This window comes from Macaca thibetana, chromosome 9, assembly GCF_024542745.1.
Source record: "Macaca thibetana thibetana isolate TM-01 chromosome 9, ASM2454274v1, whole genome shotgun sequence".
NCBI classification, from domain to species: Eukaryota; Metazoa; Chordata; class Mammalia; order Primates; family Cercopithecidae; genus Macaca; species Macaca thibetana.
This window is the reverse complement of record NC_065586.1, coordinates 124,143,767-124,155,983: the sequence shown is the minus strand read 5'-3', so window position 1 is coordinate 124,155,983 and position 12,217 is coordinate 124,143,767. Positions and strand designations below refer to the sequence as shown.

The window sequence follows — 12,217 nt, the reverse complement described above, 5'->3', positions numbered from 1 at the left end:
AAGAAAAGGAATTTGTCTAGTGGCTAATTGACTGCTTATGATGCACCTCATGATACAATTGCAGGTAGCTGTCTTCAGCCTTTCTGTAGTTCAAAAACACCTATTGAAACAGAAAAGTTCTTTCCCCCCCCAAAAAAAAACAAACTATTGAAACAGAAAAATGTCCAAGGAATTCTTTGGAAAGGTAGAAGGAACAGAGGTTGGGGTGGCCCTGAGACACACGCTGACTATGTGAGAATTCCTGATCAGTGGGGAGTGCTTCTGCCCTCCAACCCTCCTCTAGCCAGAGACTATCTAAGCTAATGAGCTTTAAGTGCTACTGAAATCACATCAAGTTTAGCCACACATAATTACAAGCATGTGGACAAATCGATGAGAATGATTAGATTCCATTAGTGTTCTTCTGGGGAATACTTGATTTAGCTAAAATAAAAATAGGTTGAATTGCTCCCTGTTTGTGAGTGGTATAAATGTAATTCTTAGCACACACAAAATTTGGACCTAAAACTACCATATTGTGAGTTCAGCAAACGAAACTGATGTAGCAATAACCTCTTCAGATACAGAATTCTGGCAAGTACAGCTGTCCAGACAGACCTTCAGCACAAATTAGGAAGCTTCAACTGCCAAGAAGAGGAAAGATTCCCCAATACCTGCTGCATAGCCAGGCAGCCAGTGGAGGCGGAGGGCTTGTGTGTCTGGATGGTGGGCAGGAAGTCCTAGTGGGGAGATGCCCATAGACTGTTCCAGAGAGGGAAGAGGGGAGGCTCAACAAGGACACTGATGCCCACACAGGTGTCCTAAGTCAGAGACTACTTCTGGGGCAGGCTGGAAGCAGAAGACATCTGACAGTGCCAGACAAAGTCCTAGAGACCACAGGGACACCAGGGATGCAACAGCTGATGTGGGTGAGCACGTTCACCCGTCCATCTTACAATAAAACACAGGCTCTAGGCGCTCACCAAATTCACAGTCTGGAAGGTGCTGCTTCATCAGAATGAAACAAAAGAAGGGTGAAAGCAAATCTTTTAACTAGGGTGATTCCTAAACACAGAGCAACCAGGCCCAAGACTGAGCCAGGCCCGGTGTGTTCTGCCAGGCGCGTTCCAGCCTCTTCTCACACACAAGCACCCAGGAGACGTCCAACACATACATGCTCCTCTATTGCTGAGTTCTTCGGTGGGTGTCGGTAGTCCTAGAAAATGCATATATAACAGATTTTTTCCAGTAAGAAGCTTATAGCCATGCTTTTCACCATGGTCCCTCCCCCTTAGCCAAGAGGTGAGAACTGCAAGAGTGAAGGCCAAGGCAGGTCCCCTGCGTGCAAGTTGGGGATAGTTCTGTCTTTGGGAGCTGCTTGGTTTAGAAGACCCAAAAGACTTAGTACTGGTTGGATTCACTTTTTCTGAGTGACATTTTTTAGTTTGTGAAAATGTGTGCATTGATGAAGAAATTTTGTTTTATTATGTATTAGCTTAAAATGCATTAGGAACTTTTGTATGAAAAGATCACATTATTTAAGTGTAAACTGCATAATAAAAGCAGTTCAAGTCAAGAAAAACAACGTTAATGGAATATATTTTAAAACTTATTTCCAGCCTCAACATTCATTTTCTACAACTAAGGACCAGCATAATACCTAGTAAGCCTTTGACATTTTGCAGAGGAGGTCGATTACAAAAATGGGTGTTTAAATTACTTAAGAGATCTTTTTTTTTTCCTTCCCACACAGGCTGAGGACATTGTGTACGTCAAGAAAATAAGAACCAGAAGTCACCGGGACAGTGAAGATATTTAACAAAAAAAAATCGAACTGGGAAAAATATAATAAAGTTAGTTTTGTGATAAGTTCTAGTACAGTTTTTGTCATAAATTACAAGTGAATTCTGTAAGTAAGACTGTCAATCTGCTTAAGGGAAGAAAACTTTAGATTTGCTGGGTCTGAATCGGCCTCGTAAACTCCACTGGGAGCACTGCTGGGCTCCTGGACTGAGAACAGTTGAACACTGGGGGCTTTGGGAAGGAGTTTGGACCATGCTTTGCTCTCAGCTTTGCGGAATGAAGCCTTGAGGTCTATCATCACCCACAGCCACCCTACAGCAGCCTTAACTGTGACCCTTGCCACACTGTCATTGTTTAAATGTTTGCCTGTGTCCTCCAGGGCATGATGGCAGGAACATCTATGCTCGTCTGTCCCAGCACTGAGCAGGCACTTGGTAAACATGAATGAGAGGGTGAGTACACCGATGAATGGAGCTTTTAAGATCTGTCTCCAATGGCTAGGCCCAGGGCATTTGCTCCCCACATTAAGGCAATTGGACATCTGCACAGGACAGTCCTATTTTTGGTGTCCTTTCTGAAAATAAAGTGCTTTAGAGAATGACTTGTGAGCACATCTTTAGGGACCAAGAGTGAGTTTCTGTAAGGAGTGACTCATGGCTTGCCTTTGTCTCTCAGGAATACTTTTCTAACTAGGACTGCTCTCACCTGAGACATTCGCCCGCGGAATCTCAGGGTCCCGGGCTGTGGCGCATCATGACCTCAACCTGGCTCCTCATCTTCTCCAGCTTCCCTGTCGTTGAAAGCTTCAGAAGTTTACTGATTCTGCTCCTGCCTGTTCTCTTTCTGACTCTGACAGCCCAATGCCACCCGGTATATGAAGTGACACCAGTACTCTGAAAAGCATCATCGTCCTTGGAGGGACTGAGCACTCAGCCCTTCAGCCACGATTTCAGGATCGCTTCCTTGTGAGCCGCTGCCTCCAAAATCTCCTTTGAAGCTCAGACATCTTTCTCCAGCTTCAGGCCTGTACACATAACTGTTGTTCATCTCCATTTACTTTCCAGTTTGTCCCCCCTCCTCTCTGTGTTCCCCAAATCAGAGAATAGCCCACCATCCCCCAGGTCACCTGTCTGGACTCCCCATTCACCCACTTTGCCAGGTGCAGGTGAGGATAACACACCAGACAGGGTAGCTGTCCCCCAGCAAGTGCCCTGTGTGGTCATTGCACCCCCATCTCCACGCTTGTCTCCCCAGTGTCTGGCGGGGAGCCACGTGACACGAATATTCGCTGAATGAATGCAGAAATCAGTGGTACTGACTTGTGCTGTATTGGCTGCCATGATAGTGTTATAACAGCATCATCCATGATCATAAGGGAGAATGACATTCTGCTTGAGGGAGGGAATAGAAGGGCAGGGAGGGGACATCTAAGGGCTTCACAGGGCTGCAAAGAGTACGGAGATTGCGCCAGGGCAGAACAGGGGAGGGTATTCAAGGAGGAGCGGCTCTTAGTGGAGGCACTTTGGAAGGTGTGAGGCATAAATGCTTCCTTCTAGGTAGGCCAACTTCAAAACCTTTAGTAGGAATGTTGCTATGATCAAGTTGTTCTAACACTTCAGACTTAGTAGTAATTATGAACCCTACATAGAGAAAAATTGTATCTAGCCATATGCCTGTGGAGTGGAATATTTTGTTTAGTAGAAAAATCCTTTAGAGTTCAGTTCTAACCAGAAATCTTGCTGAAGTGTGTCAGCACCTTTTCTCACCCTGGTAAGTATAGTATTTCAAGAACATGCTAAGAGTGGTTTTCATTTTCCAGGGCTGTTGACGGATTAGAAACATTCATTCAAGGGCTACCGCTGTGTTTAATAGATGAACACCACTTCTACACAACCCTCCTTCACTTTGTATGGTGGGGAGGGAGGGAGCTGACAAATACTGCCCATTGCCCTGGGCTGACTACATTTGAGAACAAATACCCACCCATTCCCACCATGGCATGGTAACTTCTCTGAGCTTCAGTTTCCAAGTGAATTTCCGTGCGATAGGACATTCCCAATAAATAGAAGCTGTTTTTACTTTTTCGCTTCCCAGGGCCTGTGCGATCTGTTCCCCCAGCCTCTCCTGAGCTTTCTTACTCAACTGTACCCACTGTCTCCTGCCTGCCTTTGGCAGGCATCCCCAGCCAGCACACACTCCCTGCTGTTTTTGCTGCCTGGAACTTTCACTCCAGCCCCACCAAGATCATTGCATCCAGTCCTGAACTCAGCTTAAGGGCGGCTTCCTGCCTGTGGGCTACCTCACCCCATGCCTGTCCTCCAGGCTGGGGCAGGTTCGTAGTTTGCCTGAAATTGTTCTGTACCTCTTTGTAGCACGTAGCATTGTGGACACCAAACCACTAATTGAGTTTCTGGCTCCCCTCCTGGGGTTGTAAGTTTTGTTCATTCATGAGGGCCGACTATGTATTTCCTGGTTACTATATCCCAGTGACCAGCCACAGGAGATGCCCAACAAAGTGTGTGATGAAATGGTCTTAAAACCCATGGTATTTTTATTATAGGGAGAGTGGGGAAAGAAACTAAGTGTGGGTGGGGCAGACAGGCCAGTGTAAGAGAGACTGGTTCATTACGTTCCATTTTCATTTCTACGACTTGACTGGATGGTCATTTTCTCTCTTGGCCAATAAGTCATTGCAGCCACTTTTAGTCCTGCAGGAATGGCCTGCTGTATTTCGAGAACTACCTGCAACCACAGCCGTGTCTGCTTTGTTGGAACAGAGGTGCTGAGTTGAGGGACGGGGATTTGACCCAGGGCAGCCCCAAGTCAGCAGATGAAAATACATGCCCTGACTTTCCTCTGGCAACCCTGATTTGACATGGATCCTGCGAGTGAATTTGCTGGCAAGTTCCAAGGGCAGGAGCCTGCAGTAGGTCAGTTAGTCCTGAAGAAGAGGTCTTTCTGTTGTAGTGAGATCAAAGTTTGCAGGTGGGTGCATCTAGGGCTCCTCACCATCTGGAGAGGCTGAGGAGGAAGGGAGGGAGAGCCATGCTCAGTGGTCAGTTTGGTCAGGGAAGAGGGGTCAGGCCCCAGCCCACATCCTGGGCTGTCATTGAGAGTCAACATGGCAAACGGCGACTCCATAAAGTCAACTGTAGCTACTTAACTAAATGATTTTCTCTCATTTTTTTGGAAACAGGGTCTCACTCTGCCTCTCAGGCTGGAGTGCAGTGGTGCGATCTCTACTCACTGCAACCTCTGCCTCCCGGGTTCAAGCAGTTCTCGTGCCTCAGTCTCTTGAGTAGCTGGGATTAGAAGCGCTTGCAACCATGCTGGTTAATTTTTTTATTTTTAGTAGAGACAAGGTTTTGCTATATTTCCCAGCCTGGTCTTGAACTCCTGGCCTGCCCAGCTTGGCCTCCCAAAGTTCTGGGATTATAGGCATGAGCCACCATGCGTGGCCTTCTCAAGTATTTTTAATGTGCCACAGTGTTGTTTAGTAACAGCTCAAAAAAGGGCAAGTTACACAGAGTGGCTGAATTTAGAAGGGCCACAGCAGCATAGGGGTGTCCTGGGTTGGAATTCTGTCTCTTCTATCACCTCCAACCTAACTTTGGTCTAGTTTCATATCCTCTGGAAGCCTCTGTTTCTCAGCCCTTGAGAGGATATTGTACAGATAATACCCATATAAAGGGCCCAGCACATAGGTGCTCATGGAATGAGAACTATTTGTGTATATGGCTCACTTTATAAACCTAAAATACATATTTTGAAAATAAGAAAAGAGGAATGAAGTGAATATGTTGATTGTTACTATCATAGTCGTTCTGGGCTAATTGTTATAATGTGCTTATGCTTTCATCTTAATAGTGATTACTGAAAAACCACTGGGATTTTCCGTGCTCATTCAGATATCCTCTCTAATCACAGCATTAGTGCTCACCACAAAAGGGCCCCAAAGAACCGCTGTTGTGTTTGTTGGCCTCTGTTCTGAATGGTGTCCTTTTGCATCTTTGAGGGAGGTTTTGCTCAGGAAAGGGCTATCAGTGAGGGCAGGATGCTCTAGGCAACCTCGGACAGGATTCAGTGGTTGGGAAAGGAGGGGCAACCCCACACCTCAGCCACATGCTGGCCGCTCAGTGACACAAACCTCCAGGTGCATGGTCATTGGCAGACACTCCTGCAGGTGGCAACGCAGCCACATCAGGATGACATAACTTTCATCCATGGGGCTTTTCTGGATGGAGTGGGGATGTGTTACTTTCAGAAGGAGGGCACTGTCATGTAACCTCAGCATCCAGAGCAGAGCCAAATGTGAAGCTCACACCTCGGTCAAGCCTCTGCCGGGGCCTCTGAGTGCTTATAGCAAAGGCTGCTGTTCCATATGCAAGAGGGAAACAGGTTTTGGTTTCTAAGGCACAGATGGGCTCCTTTAGCCTAGAATTCTGGAGGGGAACCTGATCCTGTGAAGTGTTTCTTGAAACTTGGTGTGATCCCTGGAAGAAGCCCAGAGTCTTATTTGAGATGAGACTAGGATGTTGCCACAACATGCCGGGTGACAGTGTCAGTGCATTACTTGGTGCTGCTTCCTGGCAAGTACATTAAACAGCTGTCAGAGACGCTCTGATAAAGGAACAGAAGGGGCACAGTTATAATAGGAAAAACAAAGGGTTAGTACCGGTGTTTTCAAAAGACTGACAATAAACAAGATGATAATAATAATAATAAAAGATTGACAATAAACCAACAAGGAAAACTCAATTGGCACAATGAGGAAAATGGATGAAACTCTGAATGGTGCTTCACTGATGAAACATAAATAACGCATGTATGAAAACATGCTCAACCCAATAGAACTCTGGGACATGCAAATTCACATGAAGTCTGATTTTTTTTTTTTGCCTCTCGGGTGTGCAAAAACTAAAAGGTTTGCTAATGTCCTGGGTGAGTGACTTCTAGGGAGACAACGCCATCATGCCCTGTTGGTGAGTTGGTGCCTGGGAAGATCCTTTGGAAGTGACAATTTGGTGTTTTCTACTTAAATTTAAAATGTGCATGCCCTTTGACCTGGAAACTTCACTTCTAGGGAATTCTCCCATAGAACTAGTCTGCACATTAGCAAACATACACAAATGCAGGAGTATTCATTATACAATTGAATTATAGAATTGCAGCGTGGAAACAAGTTAATGTCTGTCACTGGGGAGGTGGAGGTGACTCTACAGACTTCGTTATATTTATACTGTGGAATGCCAAGCAGCCATTACACAGAAGTAGGTAGCTCTGTAAGTGCTGACATGGCCAGGCAGGATGTTGACCAAAGAGGGCCATCTGCAAAACTGCCCATATGTGGCAGATTTAGTCACTTGTAACATACAGTGCTTTCACATATTAACCTCCTTAACATCAGGATTATCACAAAATTGGTGGGATCTTACAGGAATAAATGGCAGTATTCTTGCTTTCTTAGCAGAACATAAAGTGATTTTGACAATGGTAGTCCTGGATTTGATGATATACCAGGAGTTTGACTGTTGTTCATAAAAGCAAACAATGTATATGTTTCTGGAACTATACAGATTTAAATTGCAGAGTGTTGTCTGGAGATGTACTCCAAAGTTATCAATGGAATGAGATGGGGAGAGGAGTCAGGAAACGGGCTAAATGCTCTTGGTGTATTTGTTTGATTTGAATGTTTGTAACAAACATGTCTCCCTATATTGCTGGTATTGCCCCATCCTTTGAGACAAGAGGCAGTTGGCTCTGTTAGACCCTGGGCCAAGTGGGAGACCAGCTGTGGGCACTGAATGTGGTGGTGGCAGTGTGAGATCTGGCTGGGGCATGGCTGTCTTGAGCCCCGGAGCTGCCCTCCCAGCAACCCAGCAGGTGGCCCAAAGCCCCCCTGGGATGAACATTGCTCCTCACTGACACACAGCTGCCACGCCCAATATGCAAGCCATTAGAGGCCAAGCTTGGGAGCTTGGTGACCACAGCAGATGCCTGGATGTTGTGTGCCACTGTCCCTGGGCGATCCTCTGATTTTGGCAACAGTAGGCCCACAAGTGGGGCATGCATGTGCCAGGGAGCTGGCAGCCCTGGAACCAACCTTTCACCTGGTGGATGAGAGCTGTGGGTCAGCGCTCCAGCATCCTGCTCCTTCATGCATAAGATGTGGAGAGACCCCTTGTGCATCTCTGCAGAGTGGAGTTCTCGGTGTGGTCTCAGTAATGCTCCTCTGAGTGGCTTGCTGAGACACACACACTCATCGGTGCCATTGGCAACCTGCCTGTCTCTCCTGAGGTCCCTCAGCACTCAGTGTCCTACCTGTGTTTCTGTTGATAGGAGCTGCTTTTGAGGCTGGTCTGGCAAGTGCACTTTTGCAGACCTCAGCTCCTTCTGAGGCACTGGTCTCAGGCAGTGCTATTTGGGTTCACCGGCCCCTGGTGAATGGCCAGTTGGTGACTTTGTTTATGCCTCTTCCATACTTCCTTTTCCTTGGCTCCCTGTGCCCCTCCCCACTGTGTCCAGCTGCGCCTGCACCTTCACATGTTCGGGTCTGCTTACCCCCGGGGAAGGGCCCAGACCACATCCACAGCAGAGTGGACGCTGCTTGCCGAGGATGGGACATTGGGACCCACAGACTCATAGGGAGAAACCAATAACAAAAGGGCCCACAACAGCAAACCCCATCTTATAGCAGGCAATTTTTTTTTTTTTTTTTTTTTTGCACAGGAATAAAAGTAAGAGATCTGAAGAAAAAGACACAGGCTGGTAGTCAAAGTAAAGGTTTATCCTTGCATCAGAATGGTTTAAATCTTGCAATTTGCATATACAAAGAATTCAGCAACATTCACTGGCATTATAATCAGAGCAAGATCAAATTATAAATGTAATTAAAGAAAATATGATAGTTGAAACTGTAATAACATACATATATTATAAAGATTGCACATAAATTAAACACAACTTGGTTAAACAAACAAACGAAAAAGTATCCGTAATCATACACTTAAAAGAATAACATGGGTATGTCTCCAAATGCTGAAACACAGGTGTCAGGCTCATTTTAAAAAGTGTTTAAAAACACATAAAAATACCTTTTGAAACACCGGTATGCATTCTTCACTCGTATAGCACGTGGAGAGAAACCATAAAGGCAGTCACACAGTGACCAGATCACACACAGATCAGAATGGTCATCTTCTAATCACTATTTGGTATTTGAACCCAACTGCATGCAACAAAGGAAAATGTGAAAGGAACAACGGTGTCGGCACTGGGCTGTTCGGGGCTGTTTTGTTATGTACAATGGACTTTCTTTGACCGAAGGAAAGAAGAGATGAACTTTCCAGGTTGCACGGAGAAGATACTGAGTCCCCCAGGGGTTGATTCCCCCAGTGTGAGTTGCCCTAAGGCCCAGGAGATTGTGTGAACTGGGACCTCGGTAGAGGCCATGAGACTGTAATGACTTCCCCCCTAAAGCGGAATGCTGCCCCGGACAGCACAGCGGAAGGGAGAGTCCTTTGTCCCGGGGAAAGTGGCTTCTCCTTTGTTCCTGGAATGGAAAAGGTTTGGGAACAGGCAGAACCCCTGCAGTGGACACCTGGGGTTGGTCTAAGGGGACAGGATAAAACGTGAGCAGGGCCCTTTCCTGAGGGCACCCTGAAAAGGTCTACCTTAAAGGTACTTCTTGATACAAGAGATGCCGGTTAGACCATTAAAGGGCTTCAAGGATTCTGACAGAGGGCTCCTAGACATGAACCAAAGCCTGTGCCCCTCTACTTTGACTTCGAACTCTCAAATAAATGACCAGAGAAATGTCACCTTCATTGTAGCAAGCTGGCTCTGTTTCTAGGTTCAGGTGCTGAACAGAAACTTACTTCCCTCTCTTCTCCTTCAGTCAAAAAAAGGCTTTGGGTTTGGAATTTTAACAATGAAAACAAAAGGGACCTGGTGAACCTCAAAAAGCTCCATTTTCCTCTTCCACCGAGATGCTGAATCATTGTACAGAGAAGGAGAGAAGAGCACATTCAGCAGTGTGCAGCCCGGGCGTGCAGCTGGTGAGGATGGCGGTCACGAAGTGCGCTTTCGTCCTTCCAGCTGGGCACCAAGTCTTGCCCTTGGATGGGGCTCGGAGCCATGGAGTGGGCGAGAAGCTTGATTCCCTGTGAGCCTATTATGGAACAATAACGTGTCCTGGGTTGCATTTGCACACACCATCAATGAGTAGGGACGAACAGTGCAACACGAGGGTGCGATCAGTTATCAGTGAAAATGTCAAATAAGGCCTTTATATAGCTTTTAGGAAACAAAAAACGTACCAAAAATGCACGCGTTAAATGCTTTTAGTAGTAAGGGAGGCCAGATATCTCTTTGTTTATATTGTGCTCATCCGCTAGGTACCTAATGGCCATAGAAAGATAACTGCTATAAAATTCAATGTTGGTACATTCACACCCATTCTTTTTTTTCCCCCATCAGCCAATCTTATCTGGCAATGGGATCGTTACTGTTATCCAAGGTCAATGGTCTCAGTAGTATTTCCATTCAAAAATAATTTAGCTTTTAGATTAAGGATTTCTCTTTTTCTTTTATTAAACATTGAAAGGTGGGACTTTAAAAAAATGGTATAAATCTAGGTTTTAGGGATTCTTTTCTTACAAACAATCTTAGCTTTTTACAAGAAATGTTTAAATACCAAAATGTTGCTCAGAAAATTTAAAGTTTAATTGCCTGTGGTTATTCTACTGTTTCTATCCCAATGTGTGCTCCTCTGTATTACGTGTGTAAGGTGCTCAGTTCATCTGAACGTTTGGATGGGACGTTTCGTGTTGAGCCTCCAGGCATAGCACTGGAGCAGCACAGGCTGCTGTGGCAGAATGGGAGGGGACAATGGGAGAGGCAGCTGGTTTGATTTTCTGAGGGTTGTCTGGGCCAGACAGGCAGCCGGACAGCAGGTGGTGCTTCAGGGTGCAACTCTGATGGCTGGTTTTGTTGTACCCAAGGCCACGGGTCCATGGGACCACCCGGCATTTACATCTCTTCTCATCCAGCCAAGATGGTGTAGACACAGTGTTGATGGTATAGACACAGCATTTTTAAATATTACTTACATTCGCCGGCTACTCTAGTGTGTTTTAGACCTGGATCCAGGTTGTAAAGATTTTTTCATCTTTAAAATGGAAAGATAAACCACATGGGCCGGAACTGAGAACTTTACAGAAGTCCCCATTTACATTGTATCATCAGGAACAGGTTGCCTTCCAAAAATGCTGCTGTTCGGGGTTGTGAAATCAGTGTTAGGAAAGTGCATTTTTAACTGACTTCTGAGTCCTCAACTGTTTTCTTAATATGAGCTTTGTGTTTAGTATCTTGCGGGGGCACACTTCGCATATTAAGATTACAACATTTAAAGGTGTTGAATGTGTGAAATTAAACCATATGAATCTAATGAAAAATTAATATATTTACTAATATTAGCAGAAATATATATTTTATGAGATATTATTTGACCTTAATACATTATTCCAATTTTTAAAAAGCATATTTAAGATTTAACAACTTTATAGCAGGTGGCCTTTAAGGCATAACAAAATATATACAAAGAAATTAGGGAAGATATTAATGTCAACTATGAAATAAATTAACATGATTTTTACAAAATATACTGACCATTAAATTAAAAAATATTTTAAGGCAGGAATCTTCATTTGAAATTAGCATAATCAGAAAATATATCAATAAAATCTTGTACCACTTTGTAGCAGAATTCATACTGTTCCTGAAAAGACAAACAAGGACACATTAAAATGTTATTCCCAAAAATATATTTGATTAATTTAATCAGGAGAGATAGTCAAAAACAAGGCATCAATAAGTGTGACTATTCATTAAAATACCATATACCTTTATGCACATCATAATTGGTTTTTAGGCACATACAGAATTCCAAATAAAGCTATGTTCCTACATCGAATGTGTCAGTTAGTATATTAACATTTCAAGTTAGTGTATTTAATGGACTGAGTAAAATGTCTGTAGCTTTCACATTGAAACTGGAAAACAACTATTTTTGAATTGAAAAAAAAAAAAGAACCAGGCCAGGTGCAATGACTCAATGTCTGTAATATTAGCACTTTCAGAGCCTGAGGCAGGAGGATCACTTGAGCCCAGGAGTTTCAGACCAGCCTGGGCAACATGGTGAAACCCCATCTCTATCAAAAAAGATAGAAAAATTAGCTGGGCATAGTGGTGCACACCCGTAGTCCCAGCTACTCGGGAAGCCGAGATGGGAGGATTCCTTGAGCCCAGGAGGCAGATTGCGGTGAGCCAAGATTGTGCCACTGCACCTCTGCACTCCAGCCTAAGTAACATAGTGAGATCCTGTCTCAAAAAAAAAGAGAAAAAAAAAAAAATCAGAGTACTAACATTGCCAGAT

The 12,217-nt window shown here is 44.6% G+C and overlaps 3 protein-coding genes across 14 annotated transcripts in view; 1 reads left to right on the top strand and 2 right to left on the bottom strand.

Moving 5' to 3' along the window:
- Positions 1-4,321, top strand: part of MKI67 (marker of proliferation Ki-67) — a 31,361-nt gene extending 27,040 nt beyond the window's left edge. For 4 of the 5 annotated variants that reach the window (XM_050803709.1, XM_050803705.1, XM_050803708.1 and 1 more), the window contains one exon: positions 1,733-4,321. In XM_050803709.1, coding sequence (XP_050659666.1) covers positions 1,733-1,798 — 66 coding nt within the window. In that variant the 3' untranslated portion in view covers positions 1,799-4,321. The remainder of the gene's footprint in view (positions 1-1,732) is intronic. The other variant, XM_050803706.1, reaches the window with a different exon arrangement.
- Positions 1-12,217, bottom strand: part of LOC126962584 (peptidyl-prolyl cis-trans isomerase A-like) — an 890,552-nt gene that overhangs the window by 229,772 nt on the left and 648,563 nt on the right. The gene's annotated exons all lie outside the window — the stretch shown is intronic.
- The window catches only part of PTPRE (protein tyrosine phosphatase receptor type E), a 181,461-nt gene continuing 177,792 nt past the window's right edge, over positions 8,549-12,217 (bottom strand). For 6 of the 7 annotated variants that reach the window (XM_050803735.1, XM_050803736.1, XM_050803732.1 and 3 more), the window contains 2 exons: positions 11,452-11,560; positions 8,549-9,952 (listed from right to left, as the gene is read on the bottom strand). In XM_050803735.1, the coding sequence (XP_050659692.1) occupies positions 11,486-11,560 (75 nt within the window). In that variant the 3' untranslated portion in view covers positions 8,549-9,952; positions 11,452-11,485. Of the gene's footprint in view, positions 11,561-12,217 lie in introns of all 7 variants that reach the window. The other variant, XM_050803733.1, reaches the window with a different exon arrangement.